The 17611-nt window shown below is 37.7% G+C and overlaps 2 protein-coding genes across 2 annotated transcripts in view; both read right to left on the reverse strand.

Annotated features, from left to right (window-relative positions):
* Window positions 1-343: 343 nt before the first annotated feature.
* Window positions 344-2663, reverse strand: LOC107550637 (protein 4.1-like). The gene is made up of 4 exons (XM_016231972.1): window positions 2622-2663; window positions 2386-2523; window positions 794-892; window positions 344-445 (listed from the first exon to the last, which is right to left on the reverse strand). The coding sequence occupies exons 1-4, from the start codon at window positions 2661-2663 to the stop codon at window positions 344-346; spliced, it is 381 nt and encodes a 126-aa protein (XP_016087458.1).
* Window positions 2664-2884: 221 nt separating this feature from the next.
* Window positions 2885-17611, reverse strand: part of LOC107550638 (protein 4.1-like) — a 49511-nt gene continuing 34784 nt past the window's right edge. The window contains exons 14-19 of the mRNA XM_016231973.1: window positions 15927-16118; window positions 11393-11614; window positions 5864-6001; window positions 4205-4303; window positions 3776-3856; window positions 2885-3002 (exon numbers count right to left, since the gene is read on the reverse strand). Of these exons, the coding sequence (XP_016087459.1) occupies window positions 2904-3002; window positions 3776-3856; window positions 4205-4303; window positions 5864-6001; window positions 11393-11614; window positions 15927-16118 (831 nt within the window). The 3' untranslated portion in view covers window positions 2885-2903. The remainder of the gene's footprint in view (window positions 3003-3775; window positions 3857-4204; window positions 4304-5863; window positions 6002-11392; window positions 11615-15926; window positions 16119-17611) is intronic.

Here is a 17611-nt window from a genome sequence, read left to right on the forward strand (position 1 = left end):
AGAGAACCAATCAGCTGTGCCATGTGATAATGATGTCATTCGGTCAGACTGAGTTAGACCTATCGGACTGCGCCATCTAGAGTTTCATGCCAGAACTCTGTATACATTTAAAGGCCCCATGAAATCAAAACTGAAGTTTTGTAGCTTTTAATCCAAGCTTTGAGGTCTTATATATCTGTTATTTATCAGATATATGCATTTAGTTTTTCTCTTTCAGGAAAACAGACCAATACTGATGACATATTCTCCTTCTCCGAGCCTTTCGGACATTTTTATCCTATAAATCCTGTCTATGAGAATGTCTGTAAAACATTCTGCGTCTACTGTGTGGCCGACATGATTATTAGCTGTAGGTGCATTTCACCTTATCATGGTCAATCTCAGTGTCTCCAGTGATCACGATTCTCTTCTCGATACGGGTCTCTGAGATCCCGCCTTTCACCATCTGAGCAGAGAAAGGGAAGAGAACGAGAGAATGAGAGAGCCAGAAACACAGTGAAGTGAATATCTCATCTGTGCAGTACGCCAAATCTTCACTAACTTTGTAAGATGCTGTGGAATGGTGATATAAATTGTAATTAGCAATGGCTTTATCTTATATACGCAGCCTCTTGGCACCATTGTGCCCTAACTTGCAGTGTGCAGTATTGTATAGTTTTCTGCAATTATGTTTTGCAGAAAGTGCTCATCTTATTATTTTAAGTTTTACATTGTGCTTAAATAGGACCATTTAACATCAATCAGTTGTTCTTTAAGCAGCAGTCACTGCAGGTTTAGGCATAGCTTCATGTACCTTGGTGATCTGGGTGGTGGTGGTGGTGCTGACGGTCTCTGAGGTGATGGTCTGAGCACTCAACAGCATCCCGGACTCCTTCTCTGAAAGCGCGTTGGGCTATTAGCAAACAAACACACATGTGCTTAGAAATCTCTTCCATTACATCCCTCATTTATCACTTACTGTACATCCAAAGCCATTTCCTATGGAGCCCCAAAGGGGGCACAGTGACGGAAAACATTATAATTCAATGCTTTTGCATTTGCTTCTGGGTTCTCTCAAAGAATGTTTTGAGTTTTCCCACAAAATAACTGAAATATAGTTTTTTTCTCCCACGTGCCTTATTAAGGGTGCATGTAAAAACTTTAAAGGTATATATTAGTACATAAAGTGTATATTAGTACCTAAATGGAGTGATGGAGTGCTTATTTCCTTCAGCAGCTCTGCATTCACTAGCAGGAGGTTACGTTTCTCGAGAGAGCATAAAAGTTTTGCGAGGGAATGCAAAGTTTCTCAGGGAAGCGGTAAAATATAATAAATAATACATTTAATGTTTTCCCATCACCATGTTCCTTTAGGGTCTTTGTAATAATAATAAAAAAGCTTCCTACTAAAATAATCAGAAATTTATTGTTATATATTAATTCTGTCCAAAACCAAAATAAGTACTTTTTTTTTTTTGGGATGCACCGAAATGAAAATTCTTGGCCGAAACCGAAACCGAACAAAATGAAACACTGGGCCAAAGGCCGAATACCGAACACGGTTTTTCAAGTTTTTTTCCCTATGTATTTTGACAATTTTTTTTATTTTTTGGCAACCAAAATTATTATATATTATATATAACAATTTTGGTTGCCGAACATTTGGTGCATCCCTACTTTTTTTAAATTGCCAATCTTTGGTTTTCCAAAAATAAATAAACAAATAAATATTATTAATTAATTAAAATAATAATAATAATTTTGTTTTACAAGTTTCAAATGCTAAAAGTGAATTAGTAGCACTTTTTTTATTATTGGACTTATTTTACAGTCCTGTTCCACCTGAACACTGGGTATGCACTCTGTGAGTTTAGTGTAAGTGCACATACAGTAAAATAGTGCAGCCAACGAGTTTGGTATGCTATAAGTGAATTCAGGCATTTATAAAGATGGATAATTTTTGGCTAAAGATGGAAAATTGGAAAAAATAAATCCTCAGTGGGACCTCTGGGATGCTGGTTAGAAACTCTTTAAAAAACTGGCCTAAGAAAGGCAACTAATGGATCTTAATGATAAGTTAAACTCACACAGCAATGCACTGTGAAACTGACAGCACTGCAATAGATTACAACAGACACTGAACACATACAGTGCAGAATGGGAAGTTATGAAAGCGATATATTCTGTTCTGAATACAGATCTGTGCCGATACATGAACAACAAAATGATTATTACTGAGGGATGTGGTTACCAATATGTGTTGATGCTGATACATTTTACATCCCAATGCATCCTAGTTCATTTTTCATTCCATGTGTGACATATTCAGTCAAACAATGCCACAGTGAAAGACTAACCAAAAATTATGTCAGCAACAAGGTTGATTCAAAGAGCGACCGGGCTCACCTGTGCAGACTCATATGTGATGGTCTTGGTCTCTGTATGCACAATCGGGATGTCCTTGCTGGCGATTTCGCTGCGAAGGGAGTTGGTGACATCAGAAATGGTGATTGTTTTTGTCTTCACCACAGGAGACTGTGAGAGGGGTCAAGACACAGTGGAGAGTGAGCAGAGAATCGCTTTTCTCACTACATTAACTTCACCTCACACACATAGCAATTTCGTCTTTTAGCAAACTGCACCTTCCAGCTCAGAATGCAGCACTTTCCTCTCACTCCTTTCATTTTTCCAGTGTTTGGCTTCTTCTATTGATCATAACTGAATAAAACATGCTGAGTGACGGCTAGAAAGCATTATCGCGAGATTTTTTTTTTTGGCATGCAGATCACTTCAGTATTTCTAAAATTAAAAAAATGCATGTATATAATATTAATCTCTCTAGCTGTAATCGTTCATGTGCCGAAGCGGGTCTCATATTCAGTCAGGTTGTGTGGGAGGAAACTAACCTGTGTCTCACGCAGGAGTTACTCAGGGGTGATCTCTGTTTCCTGATGCACCACCACTTTAGTCACAGACATGTCAGGGTGCTGCTCCTTCGCCTCCTTTATAGCCTGAGCAAGAGCCTGGAGAGCCGAGAGGACAGTATTTAAACCAGACCACTAAACGTATTTCTGTCATGACAACTCTCGGAGGAATTGGCATGGTAATGTACATGACAATGTTGATGTATTTGGTCTTGGCTGAATAGATCTGCTACACTGCTGCAGTACAGAGTACCGAGTACAAGTACAGAGACTTGCTACTGCCAATACATCAACAACATGCTGCTGTGAGCATGTAAGAAATATTGCAGCTGCACATATAACATACATGAAATAACCCCCATATAGCGTACACGAATCACCTCGTAGCAGATCTATACAGGTGGAGCTGGGGAAGGTGGAGGGTTTCTGAAGCAAGCTGCACTGCTACGGCAAGCACTAATCATATATTTGAATGTTGAGCAGCGAGCTTATTGGCCACTGATACAGGAGAGAACCAATCAGCTGTGCCATGTGATAATGATGTCATTCGGTCAGACTGAGTTAGACCTATCGGACTGCGCCATCTAGAGTTTCATGCCAGAACTCTGTATACATTTAAAGGCCCCATGAAATCAAAACTGAAGTTTTGTAGCTTTTAATCCAAGCTTTGAGGTCTTATATATCTGTTATTTATCAGATATATGCATTTAGTTTTTCTCTTTCAGGAAAACAGACCAATACTGATGACATATTCTCCTTCTCCGAGCCTTTCGGACATTTTTATCCTATAAATCCTGTCTATGAGAATGTCTGTAAAACATTCTGCGTCTACTGTGTGGCCGACATGATTATTAGCTGTAGGTGCATTTCACCTTATCATGGTCAATCTCAGTGTCTCCAGTGATCACGATTCTCTTCTCGATACGGGTCTCTGAGATCCCGCCTTTCACCATCTGAGCAGAGAAAGGGAAGAGAACGAGAGAATGAGAGAGCCAGAAACACAGTGAAGTGAATATCTCATCTGTGCAGTACGCCAAATCTTCACTAACTTTGTAAGATGCTGTGTAATGGTGATATAAATTGTAATTAGCAATGGCTTTATCTTATATACGCAGCCTCTTGGCACCATTGTGCCCTAACTTGCAGTGTGCAGTATTGTATAGTTTTCTGCAATTATGTTTTGCAGAAAGTGCTCATCTTATTATTTTAAGTTTTACATTGTGCTTAAATAGGACCATTTAACATCAATCAGTTGTTCTTTAAGCAGCAGTCACTGCAGGTTTAGGCATAGCTTCATGTACCTTGGTGATCTGGGTGGTGGTGGTGGTGCTGACGGTCTCTGAGGTGATGGTCTGAGCACTCAACAGCATCCCGGACTCCTTCTCTGAAAGCGCGTTGGGCTATTAGCAAACAAACACACATGTGCTTAGAAATCTCTTCCATTACATCCCTCATTTATCACTTACTGTACATCCAAAGCCATTTCCTATGGAGCCCCAAAGGGGGCACAGTGACGGAAAACATTATAATTCAATGCTTTTGCATTTGCTTCTGGGTTCTCTCAAAGAATGTTTTGAGTTTTCCCACAAAATAACTGAAATATAGTTTTTTTCTCCCACATTCTCAAAAAAAAAAAAAAGGTACAAAAGCTGTCACCGGGGCAGTATCCTTTCAAAAGCTACACCTTTGTGCCTTATTTATCCCTAAAGGGTGCATGTAAAAACTTTAAAGGTATATATTAGTACATAAAGTGTATATTAGTACCTAAATGGAGTGCACGTCATATTATTTCCTTCAGCAGCTCTGCATTCACTAGCAGGAGGTTACGTTTCTCGAGAGAGCATAAAAGTTTTGCGAGGGAATGCAAAGTTTCTCAGGGAAGCGGTAAAATATAATAAATAATACATTTAATGTTTTCCCATCACCATGTTCCTTTAGGGTCTTTGTAATAATAATAAAAAAGCTTCCTACTAAAATAATCAGAAATTTATTGTTATATATTAATTCTGTCCAAAACCAAAATAAGTACTTTTTTTTTTTGTGGGTCTCTGCCAAATAAATAAACCGAAACCGAACAAAATGAAACACTGGGCCAAAGGCCGAATACCGAACACGGTTTTTCAAGTTTTTTTCCCTATGTATTTTGACAATTTTTTTTATTTTTTGGCAACCAAAATTATTATATATTATATATAACAATTTTGGTTGCCGAACATTTGGTGCATCCCTACTTTTTTTAAATTGCCAATCTTTGGTTTTCCAAAAATAAATAAACAAATAAATATTATTAATTAATTAAAATAATAATAATAATTTTGTTTTACAAGTTTCAAATGCTAAAAGTGAATTAGTAGCACTTTTTTTATTATTGGACTTATTTTACAGTCCTGTTCCACCTGAACACTGGGTATGCACTCTGTGAGTTTAGTGTAAGTGCACATACAGTAAAATAGTGCAGCCAACGAGTTTGGTATGCTATAAGTGAATTCAGGCATTTATAAAGATGGATAATTTTTGGCTAAAGATGGAAAATTGGAAAAAATAAATCCTCAGTGGGACCTCTGGGATGCTGGTTAGAAACTCTTTAAAAAACTGGCCTAAGAAAGGCAACTAATGGATCTTAATGATAAGTTAAACTCACACAGCAATGCACTGTGAAACTGACAGCACTGCAATAGATTACAACAGACACTGAACACATACAGTGCAGAATGGGAAGTTATGAAAGCGATATATTCTGTTCTGAATACAGATCTGTGCCGATACATGAACAACAAAATGATTATTACTGAGGGATGTGGTTACCAATATGTGTTGATGCTGATACATTTTACATCCCAATGCATCCTAGTTCATTTTTCATTCCATGTGTGACATATTCAGTCAAACAATGCCACAGTGAAAGACTAACCAAAAATTATGTCAGCAACAAGGTTGATTCAAAGAGCGACCGGGCTCACCTGTGCAGACTCATATGTGATGGTCTTGGTCTCTGTATGCACAATCGGGATGTCCTTGCTGGCGATTTCGCTGCGAAGGGAGTTGGTGACATCAGAAATGGTGATTGTTTTCGTCTTCACCACAGGAGACTGTGAGAGGGGTCAAGACACAGTAGAAAGTGAGATTTCTAACTACATTAACTTCACCTCACACACATCAACAGTTACTAAACACCATCTGGAACCTTTGGCCAAGCCTTTGTACTGTAAGATTGATATTCTGTGCTGACTATCTCAGAAAAAAGCTGCTAGACAAGAAAAACTGCTTAGCCTGGTGTGACTTTGAATGGCTGGCAAAAACCACTTCAGTGATTTCACATGTACTTTATCACCCTTTCCAATAAAAATTATTTAGTTTTATGGTGCGTAAAAGAGTAAATCTATCTAAAAACGCTTATAATGGCACACTGACTGAATTTCTTAAACATAAATGGTATAAAATTGCCACCCAGCTGAGTTAATAATACAGGCAGAGAAAAGTGAGCTGAAATTAGTGCTATCCAATTAATCAAACATATCGCAATCACGATATCGACTACAATAAATCTACAATATCGCAATTATGGTATTGAGTAATGCAAGAACACAATTCTGGATTTGTAGTATAAGAAATAATTGCATGCTTTTGCTCCACATAAAGCAAGTATATTAATATAAATTACAAGGAAAAGAATAGAAAATTATGATTTCTGTCATAATCAGTCTCAGTTGGAATTAAATTATGCTTCACAGAAGTGCGTCCCAGTGGAGAAACATATCAGGAAGCTCCGCAAACACTGTGGAGAGTAAAGAGTGTTAATTCTAAAACTACATACACCCTCTTGACTGAGAGGACCTGAATGAAGCCTTCATCACGCCTAGAAGCCCCCCGCTCCTATTACCCACAATGCTTGGCTCAGATATGCAGATTATGCATTTCAAAACCATCACAAATTAGTATGGTGTGGCTTTTGAATCTTTTATCTATAGGCACTCGGCCAAAAAAGCTTTTGATTTAGGAACGTCTGGCACATTGTAAGTCAAATATTATTTTCATCCAATAATGGCGACGTCAGGTTGACAGATGATGATGAGAATGAACGCTCTGGCAAATTCAAGCCAAATTGTGGGCTCACCATGTGGCGCTTTCAAAAGAATAGATCGGTGTGGAAACTCGCATCAGTCTGCAAGTCTCCTTTTACATAGTCATTAGTGCATTTAAAGGGGTCATCGGATGCCCATTTTCCACAAGTTGATATGATTTTTTAGGGTCTTAATGAAAAGTCATACTTTGGATAAAATTTCTCAATGATAGTGTAAAACAACACCATTTTTACCCTGTCAAAATCAGCTCTGTTTTCAGCAACCCGTTTTAGTGCAAGTTCCTTTAAATGCTAATGAGCTCTGCTTACCCCGCCCCTCTCTTCTGTGGGGTGATGCGCAGTTCTCATGAAAAGCTGCGGAACTTGCTAATTAGCACATTATTAGGAAAGGCGATTTGCAAAGATTCATAAAAGAACCTTATACTCACTTCTTCTGTAAGTGAGGCTGGATCATGAACGATTCACGCGAACATAAACGCATTTAGGCAGATCGGGGACTGGCGCATTCCTTTCAGAATCAAAGCTAATCCTCTGCGTCTTCAGCGGCTCAGATGTCGGGAGTAAATGATGACTGCTATGTTCATTATTACATCCAACAACAAAACACCTCAATCGCTATGGAGCCATTCTTGTCTACATCTGCTCCGGCGGTGAAACAATGGTGGACTGATGACAGCTCACTCAGGGCGGAGCTAAGGTAAAATGCTAGTGTCAATCAACAATTGTGGGAGGGGCCTGGGTCTGTGTGATGTCACACTGCCAAGAATCTGAGAACGGCTTGATTTGAGAAAGGGGAAATTATTTAAATGATAAAAAAAACACTGGGTGGATCTTTATCATTATAGGGTGGTTGTGTACACACTCTTCCAACACACAATTCAGTTCAAACAACATGTAAAAGTGCATGTCGCATCCGATGACCCCTTTAAAAACTAGAGTCACTCAAAGTGCAACTCATTAAACCAAAGACTACCAGAAGAGTCACTCTTCAAGAACTGAAGGGCTCAGAAACCAAAAACACCACGAACTCACCCTAATAAGCTAATGGTGGAAAAAAGGCAAAGGCTGAAAAATCAAATTAGTCTGAGACTATTTACTTTTTTTTGGGAAACTTTTGGATTATATCCTTACCATCCAGGGAACCACAAAATCTCTTGCAAAAGACATTTAAGAATGCGATAACATCTCCATAAGCTGTTTTCATACTGAATGGATTACATACTCTTAGTTAGACAGGGGGAAGAAATTAATTAATTATGAATATTTTGGAATATTTGACATACATTTTCCTGTCTTCTTACAGGCATCAATAAAAGCAGTTGCAGTTTGCCTGGAAATAAATACTGCGGAACTTGCTAATTAGCACATTATTAGGAAAGGCGATTTGCAAAGATTCATAAAAGAACCTTATACTCACTTCTTCTGTAAGTGAGGCTGGATCATGAACGATTCACGCGAACATAAACGCATTTAGGCAGATCGGGGACTGGCGCATTCCTTTCAGAATCAAAGCTAATCCTCTGCGTCTTCAGCGGCTCAGATGTCGGGAGTAAATGATGACTGCTATGTTCATTATTACATCCAACAACAAAACACCTCAATCGCTATGGAGCCATTCTTGTCTACATCTGCTCCGGCGGTGAAACAATGGTGGACTGATGACAGCTCACTCAGGGCGGAGCTAAGGTAAAATGCTAGTGTCAATCAACAATTGTGGGAGGGGCCTGGGTCTGTGTGATGTCACACTGCCAAGAATCTGAGAACGGCTTGATTTGAGAAAGGGGAAATTATTTAAATGATAAAAAAAACACTGGGTGGATCTTTATCATTATAGGGTGGTTGTGTACACACTCTTCCAACACACAATTCAGTTCAAACAACATGTAAAAGTGCATGTCGCATCCGATGACCCCTTTAAAAACTAGAGTCACTCAAAGTGCAACTCATTAAACCAAAGACTACCAGAAGAGTCACTCTTCAAGAACTGAAGGGCTCAGAAACCAAAAACACCACGAACTCACCCTAATAAGCTAATGGTGGAAAAAAGGCAAAGGCTGAAAAATCAAATTAGTCTGAGACTATTTACTTTTTTTTGGGAAACTTTTGGATTATATCCTTACCATCCAGGGAACCACAAAATCTCTTGCAAAAGACATTTAAGAATGCGATAACATCTCCATAAGCTGTTTTCATACTGAATGGATTACATACTCTTAGTTAGACAGGGGGAAGAAATTAATTAATTATGAATATTTTGGAATATTTGACATACATTTTCCTGTCTTCTTACAGGCATCAATAAAAGCAGTTGCAGTTTGCCTGGAAATAAATATAATTTGGCTATAAGCAAGAAATCAAGATATTGTGCTTATAAGATGACCATGGCAAGAAAATAATTAAGAAAATTCGTTTTTGCAGTGGATATGGTGATCTCAGAGTCCACAATAAAACGATATTAGGGAATTTCAGACATTTGAGCTCAATGCAAATTGAAAAGAACAGACTTTTATGTATTCACTAGATTTCAAGATGTTCTGTGAAAATGACTTCATAGAAAAGTTATTTTTAAAGTTTATTGATTGTACCTTGGATTGTCTTTATCATGGAATGGACTTAATCAGAGCAGATGTTATATATAATTTGAAACCAATCAAAACCAGGCTTAGAAATGAATGAAATCCACAATCTGCTACACTTTACTGGGCCTGTCCAGCATCACTCCACCAGTGTGATCCAGACACCTCAAATGTCAAATTAAATAAATATGCCATCTACTCTGACAACAGTTCATAGAAGTGCAAAAGTGTGCAAGGAATTTTTAAAGAGAAATTACGCTACCCTATATGCATATTAAATAAAAAAAAAACAATAAATAAACAGATGAACATACAACACATTCTCTTCCTTCTATCACTATGCATTATGCGGTCACTCATTGCAGAGAGAGAGGCTGTGATTGTTGTATCATGTAAGACACATTTAAAGCTGGCATGACAGTAGTACTGATGTTTTTGATGCATGCTGGAGTCCCACGGAAGGAGAAACAGGATAATATTTGTGTGGTGTGTAATTAAAGCCCTGATATGCTGATCCACTTAGGGCAGATACAACATAAATACTTCACAAAGAAGAAGACGGTATTACAGAAAATTACAGTGTTTGCAAGGCAGCAAAAAATTGTGTTTAAGTTTCAAATGAACATAGGTTTTAGCCTTTGTTTGTGCATAACTGAAAGACCAATCACAAACCAGTAAACAAATAAATGCATAAAAAGACCGCTCACAATTTAGTATGCAAATACTATGGTAACAATATCGTTAGCAGTTATCTTTCAAATACTTTAGCAACGTACACCACCATTAAAAAAGTTTGGCATCAGTAATATTTTTTGTTTTATATCTTTTTTTAATTCTCTTACACAAATGTATTTTTATATAAAAAAAACTGTAATATTATAAAATATTATTACGATTTAAAATAACTGTTTTCTATTCTAATATATTTTAAAATGTAATTTATTCCTGTGATCAAAGCTGAATTTTGAGTATCATTACTACAGTCTTCAGTGTCACATGATCCTTCAGAAATCATTTTAATATGCTGATTTGCTGCTTATTATTAATGTTAAATTTAGTTGTGCTGCCTAATATTTTTGTGGAAATTTTTTTTTTTTTCCAGGATTACTAGATTCATAAAAAGTTCAAAATACAATTATGTAACAATGTACATTATGTAATAATGTCACTTTTGATCTATGTAAAGATTCTTAGTTTAATATTGACACCAAACTTTTGAACGGTAGCGTAAGTCAGTGGGACATTTCTGAATTTTAAATTAATTATTTGTATTTTTTATTTTAACAAAAACATCACTTAAATTTGAAATGATCTACAAGCCAAAGTTTTAAATGTAGTCTGTATGATAAATGGTTTGCACTTAATTGTAGAAAATTAAGAAGCATAAGAAGAACTTAACTCGAACTCATCTTGCAAACACTGTAAAAAAAAAAATACTGAAACAATGCCTGTTTTAAGAAGAGCTCAAAATTCTGAAAAGTGAATTTGATAAGTAAATCATTACATCCTATTAAGATAATATAGTGCATCCAGGGTTTTTGTGTCACAGTACATAAATAGTTTAAAATGATTAATTGTTAATCAACATCCACTCTGAAATGGTGAAAGTATTAAGAATCCAAGAGGGACAAACAGAAAAACAGGAAGGACCTCGTCCTCTCGCTCCTTATTGTCTCATAATCCAGATAAGCTCAGTCTGAGAGCAGCTGCTGCCTCCCTGATATCTATTTCATTTCTTCCACGGTCTCTCAAATGAAGACAAGCCACCAGAGCATCAGCGTCAGGACCAGCAGGCTGCTCAGCAGGAGGGAGACGCGGGGGCGATGCAGTACCACTGGGTACAGCTGGCAGACACGGGCCGGTTCCTCTGTGGACACGACTATGGAGACCTGGACGCCATGTCCCTGAGCCTCAAAGTCTTTTTCTTCATTGCAATCATCATCATCATCTTCATCCTTCTCCATATGCTGCAGCAGCGGCGGGCCTCCTGGTGCGGGCGCCCACCTGACCCTTACCTGCTGTCGCCTGGACGTGCCTGCTGCACGCTTCCATCTCTGCGCAGAGCAACGGGACACCAAGAGAGACACAGAACAATGAACAGACATGTGGAGTGGGAAGAGACATGGGGAGAGATTGATGAGGGGTAGTGGAGATTTCTGGGTGGGTAGACAGGGGGAAGAAATTAATTAATTATGAATATTTTGGAATATTTGACATACATTTTCCTGTCTTCTTACAGGCATCAATAAAAGCAGTTGCAGTTTGCCTGGAAATAAATATAATTTGGCTATAAGCAAGAAATCAAGATATTGTGCTTATAAGATGACCATGGCAAGAAAATAATTAAGAAAATTCATTTTTGCAGTGGATATGGTGATCTCAGAGTCCACAATAAAACGATATTAGGGAATTTCAGACATTTGAGCTCAATGCAAATTGAAAAGAACAGACTTTTATGTATTCACTAGATTTCAAGATGTTCTGTGAAAATAACTTCATAGAAAAGTTATTTTTAAAGTTTATTGATTGTACCTTGGATTGTCTTTATCATGGAATGGACTTAATCAGAGCAGATGTTATATATAATTTGAAACCAATCAAAACCAGGCTTAGAAATGAATGAAATCCACAATCTGCTACACTTTACTGGGCCTGTCCAGCATCACTCCACCAGTGTGATCCAGACACCTCAAATGTCAAATTAAATATGCCATCTACTCTGACAACAGTTCATAGAAGTGCAAAAGTGTGCAAGGAATTTTTAAAGAGAAATTACGCTACCCTATATGCATATTAAATAAAAAAAAAACAATAAATAAACAGATGAACATACAACACATTCTCTTCCTTCTATCACTATGCATTATGCGGTCACTCATTGCAGAGAGAGAGGCTGTGATTGTCTGTGCTTTCAGTTGAAATATGTATAAACTATGTATGGAATGAAAGATACAGATTGCATATGTTAGCGTGCTTATTTTGCTCAAGATCTATTTAAGTCCACATGTCATACTAGCAAGAAACTATGCTTCTAACCACAGGTCGAGAGCTGATTGTAAATCTTTGTAACTATAGCTCAACAACAAAATTGTTGAACTGTTAATAACGAAGCTAACTCACAACCTTAGTTGGCTAAGAATGCTTTTGGGAAACACCCCCCAAACACACACTTACGGTGCTGGAACATTTACATGACAGCGATATATTAAAAAATGTAAAGTTTTTCCATCCCGTTTTTGAAAAGATCCCAGTTCATACAGATCCATGAAAACAACTAAAAACGTTGTATTATTCATGCTAGGCCAGTAGTTGGCGATGTTATTTGGCCTGCGCAGAACTCATGGGTTTATAATGGGTTTGAACTCACCGAACAATTCACTTACTGAATTGTTATAGTACATTTTATATAGTTAAAGGAACCAAAACCATTATATTTCCTGTGATCCCCATCCCTAGTCACATTATTTTCAGACGAGTGAATGACACACACAAAGCCATTCAACAGATCGGCCACTGGCCACCAAGACACAGGTCTCTTCTTTCCACTTTCACTGTCTTCTAACTGCATGCTCCTCTTTTTTCATCACCTGCAGCCTGATTTGTCTCCCATCATCTCGGCTCAGTGGCATCGGGTAATCAGCTATGCTCAGACACTGTGAGGCTTTGAATATTCATGTCAGAGAGGAGGCTTTGTGATTGCCCAAAACAAATGATCCATGTGTGCACAGACAGATTGTGATTAATGAGCTCGAGAGATAGAGAGAGAGACAGATCAGCTGATCTTTATTCACATAAATACAGACTTCGGAAATAAAACAGATCTGTGTCTTGGTGCCCAACAGAACATCTGCGAGAATGAAACACTCTCATGACAAACCATCCCTCATCATCTACACCAGACTTCAGACTGACAGCTGACACTTAAAAATAAACAATGCCAAGATGTTTGTCGGTCTCTTTAATTTTTGACCTAATTCTTTTAAAGGGATAGTTCACCCGAAAACGAAAATTATGCCATCAATTACTCACCCTCATGTCATTTACAATTCCTCTGATTGTAAACAAGGTGCAGTGTTTTCTTTTCTTTGCGCACAAAAAGTATTCTCGCAGCTTCATAACATTACGGTTGAATCACTGACGTCACATGGATTATTTTAACTATGTCCTTACTACCTTTCTAGGCCTTGAACCTGGTAGTACACTTGCTGTCTATGGGAGGGTCAGAGAGCTCTAGGATTTCAATTGAAAATATCTTAATTTGTGTTCTGAAGATGAACGAAGGTCTTACGGGTTTGGAACGACATGATGCGTTTTATTAGACCGGTTACGACCGCACAGAGTAGCATTATTACAGAACTTTCAAATGTATCTAGTATGATAAAATAGCGCTGCTTTACCCCACATACGCACGACTGGAAGCAGCGGAAGCGCTCGACTGTGGCATAATAAAAGCTCCGCTGCTTTACCACCAAAGACGCTTTTAATATGTTATGCGTTTTATTAGACCGGTTACGACCGCACAGAGTAGCATTATTACAGAACTTTCAAATGTATCTAGTATGATAAAATAGCGCTGCTTTACCCCACATACGCATGACCGGAAGGAGTTGGCGCGGTCGACTGTGGCATAATAAAAGCTCCGCTGCTTTCCAGCCGTGTGTCACGCTCGTTCAGCGGCCTTGTTTCACTTCGACGGCTTTCAGCCTCACCCTGCTTCATTCTACTATGTTAATAAATCATTAGCTCATCCATGAACATGATTTCTGCCCAAATCCCATCGGATTGCATCGGCTGTGGGGATGACGACCACAACTCCCATGATTCCACACTCAGTCACTGCGTCATCAAACTACGCCTTTGTTTCAGTTGTTTGTTTTGAATACACGCCCTCTAGCGGGGCGAAAACTTACATATTGTGCCTTTAAGTAGCACTATTTTGTATGGTTTTGCTGGAGCTTACTTAAAAAGCTAGTCTGGCAAGCAGCTCACTATGGCTTGTGAAAAAAAAAATAGAATTTCTGTTTTTAAATCATTAATTAATCTCTTCTAAATGCTAATTTGTTATTAGGAGGAGAGAGATGAGGTGGTGATCATGTGAGCACTTCAGAAGTTTTACCATTAGATAAACTGTTCAAGCTCCAGTGTGAACAAAGCCTGGGTTCAGACATGGGTCAAATGACTAGATTCTGATCTCTACACAAGCTGTTTCAAAAACTGGTCTAAATCAATGCAAAACGAGTGTACTAAATAAATCATATGCTGTCACAATTCGCTGCAGCATATGATGGATTTTTGTCCCATGTCTCCTGATTTATGAAACAAAGCAGAGTGCAAAACAGTGCTTGGCTCAAACACCAACGGCAATCTTAAACACTTAATATAATAGTGTATGTGATGGACGCATAGTGTTATATATGAAATTCGGTTAGATACAGAGGTCACAGGGTTAGAGAAGAGGTCAGTGGGTAGGTGAAGGGGTTAATGTCACAGAATCCATCTGGGTTTCAGACTCATCAGACCTCACAACAGTGGAAACAGCCTTTGTAGTAACTATGTAAATATATGACTGGGACAGGCTGTACAGATTGTATACTGTGTAACACTACAAATCAGTAATATTATAATCATGTGATCTGGTAACAAATAAAACAATAAAAGCATGCATTAGAATGCTAAATGTACAGCCAATGATTATATATCTGTCTAAACGGTAGACTTCAGTATATTTATGGGCTTGTCACAGTATGTTTAACCCTGGGTAAACATCTTTTTAACCCAGGCTAAAGGCCACTTTAACCCTGAGTCATAAAATCCTGTATTAGAAGCATGTTGGCATGTTTTTTGTTGTGCTAAACTCCAATCTGTGGTGCCAAACAGCATGAAACAATGTGGTGCTAGAAAGTTACAGCAAGCAGTTTAGCAATTAAAAACCAATCGTAAACTAAACACAGGGTTATAATTGGATTATTCATTTCAAGTGTGAAAAGCTCATTAGAAATATTTAGAAAAGGTAAAACAGGCAAGAGTCTACTGTAAAAATTAAACAAAGGCATTCATGCTAAGAGCCTAACATGCTCTAAAAGGCATCTAACGTTGCTTCAATTAAATAACATTTACACAAAATTATACTCATTAAAAAGCTTTTTTATGCGATCCACCTACTGGCTACATTTTTGGATCGACTCAATTTTGCATACAATTAAAATAAAAAAAAAGCATTTAATATAAAAGAGGCAAACAAATTATAATTCCCAATCATATATTTAATAAAATAGTGCTAAGCAAACAGAGAATAAATAGAAGCGAGTACTTGCATTACAGTTAGTGAGGTAAATAGTGCATGCCAAGCCTTTAGGGTTAAGCTACAAAACAAACCAAAACACAAGAGAGAGAGTGCGGTGAGAAGAATGAAGAAAGAAACAAGATGAAACAGAATCTCATGCAGTGATACATGCAGCAGCAAAAACAAGACATTTCCAGAGTTTCCATACAAACCTCCAACATTAAATTGCTATGTCTGATATAAATAGTTTCACCCTCAGTTTTCTTAGCTCTTTTCTGTGAAGAACAGAGAAAACATAGAGTTGGCAGTGTTTTGAACGTTGAGAAAGTCGTGAAATGATTCTTGGGTCATTTTGATTAGGTTTGATCTGCATTTGCATTCAGTGTGTGGGGACGTGTAGGGATGGAGACAAATCAAATATGAATGAACCCCAGCAGCCGCAGCTAGACAGAGAGGAGAGGTCAGAGGTCAGGGGTGACTGCGAGGTCAGGGATAATTGTGCAATGGGTAAAGTCTTGAAAGTGTAATGAGGTATCAGTTTAAAATTAAACATCTCTTTGCCATTATTGGTGAAACACAGTGTATTTGCTGTGCAACTCTCTGGTGTTATCAAAACAGCATCCTGACTATCCTGACCAAGCAACACTGGCTTAACCTGTGCAAATCTTGTCTTGTTGTAAGATGTATATCAGTGACTTTGTCCATAATTTTGTGATGTCATGCCGCACTGAGGCAGTAATTAAAGCAAAAGGAGCCCCTACCAAGTATTGAGTACATGTACAGTAAATGAACATACTTTCCAGAAGGCCAACAATTCACTAAAAATGTTTTTTTTATTGGTCTTATGAAGTATTCTTATTTGTTGAGATAGTGAATTGGTGGGTTTTTGTGAAATGTGAGCCAAAATCATCACAATTAAAAGAACCAAAGACTTAAACTACTTCAGTCTGTGTGCACTGAATTTATTTAATACACGAGTTTCACAATTTGAGTTGAATTACTGAAATAAATGAACTTTTCCACGACATTCTAATTTATTGAGATGCACCTGTATATAAAAAAAACTTATAATAATGAAATAAAAGGTCACCTAAGTGTACTTTCATATGTTTCTTAACACTTTTTAAAAGTGCACTTTATAATAAGGTCAAATTTTGCCCTTAAAGTTTTACTTTAAAGCAACCCTCTACATTGCGAGTAAAGCACTCGCATATGTGACTAAATCTTCACTCTGGGCGACTAAATGTGTAATATTAGCCAATGGCTAATAAATTCTCAGATTTTACTCGCCAGTGTGTGAGTTGGATGTTGAGTATATGATTAGCACAGATATATTTTCACTCACAGAACACTCTCTGACTGAGCACTTCAGAGTTTCACTCTCCGTCAAGCGATCTGTGCTGCTTTTCAGTTCTTCTGAATGGATGCGCAGCGCACCTGTGTTTGTGTATTTGGCGCACCGTAAACTCTAGTGTGAAGGCGCACGACTCGCCGTCGCTTTCTCTCACACACGCAAAGTGAGAGAGAGAGCGAGACAGTCTTACATAACATGCAGAATTGATGTGATGCATGTAAACTATATTCTTTGTTGTATTTTCCTGTAAAAATAACAGAGTTCCTTTGGAATTCTTCAGCTTTATGTTATATATATATATATATACACATATACACATACACATATATATACACATACATACATACATACACACATACATACATACATACATACACACATGCATACATACATACACACATACACACATGCATA

This window comes from Sinocyclocheilus grahami, unplaced genomic scaffold (genome assembly GCF_001515645.1).
Source record: "Sinocyclocheilus grahami isolate Dianchi unplaced genomic scaffold, SAMN03320097.WGS_v1.1 scaffold404.1, whole genome shotgun sequence".
NCBI classification, from domain to species: Eukaryota; Metazoa; Chordata; class Actinopteri; order Cypriniformes; family Cyprinidae; genus Sinocyclocheilus; species Sinocyclocheilus grahami.

Excerpts from the sequence above, each read along its gene's own strand:
- LOC107550637 (XM_016231972.1), bottom strand. The coding sequence starts at position 2,663 with ATGAAAGGAGTGAGAGGAAAGTGCTGCATTCTGAGCTGGAAG. Across the intron at positions 2,524-2,621 it reads GCTGCATTCTGAGCTGGAAG|CTCTCACAGTCTCCTGTGGT; the intron begins GTGCAGTTTGCT and ends GTGTCTTGACCC. Across the intron at positions 446-793 it reads CCACCACCCAGATCACCAAG|ATGGTGAAAGGCGGGATCTC; the intron begins GTACATGAAGCT and ends TTCTCTGCTCAG.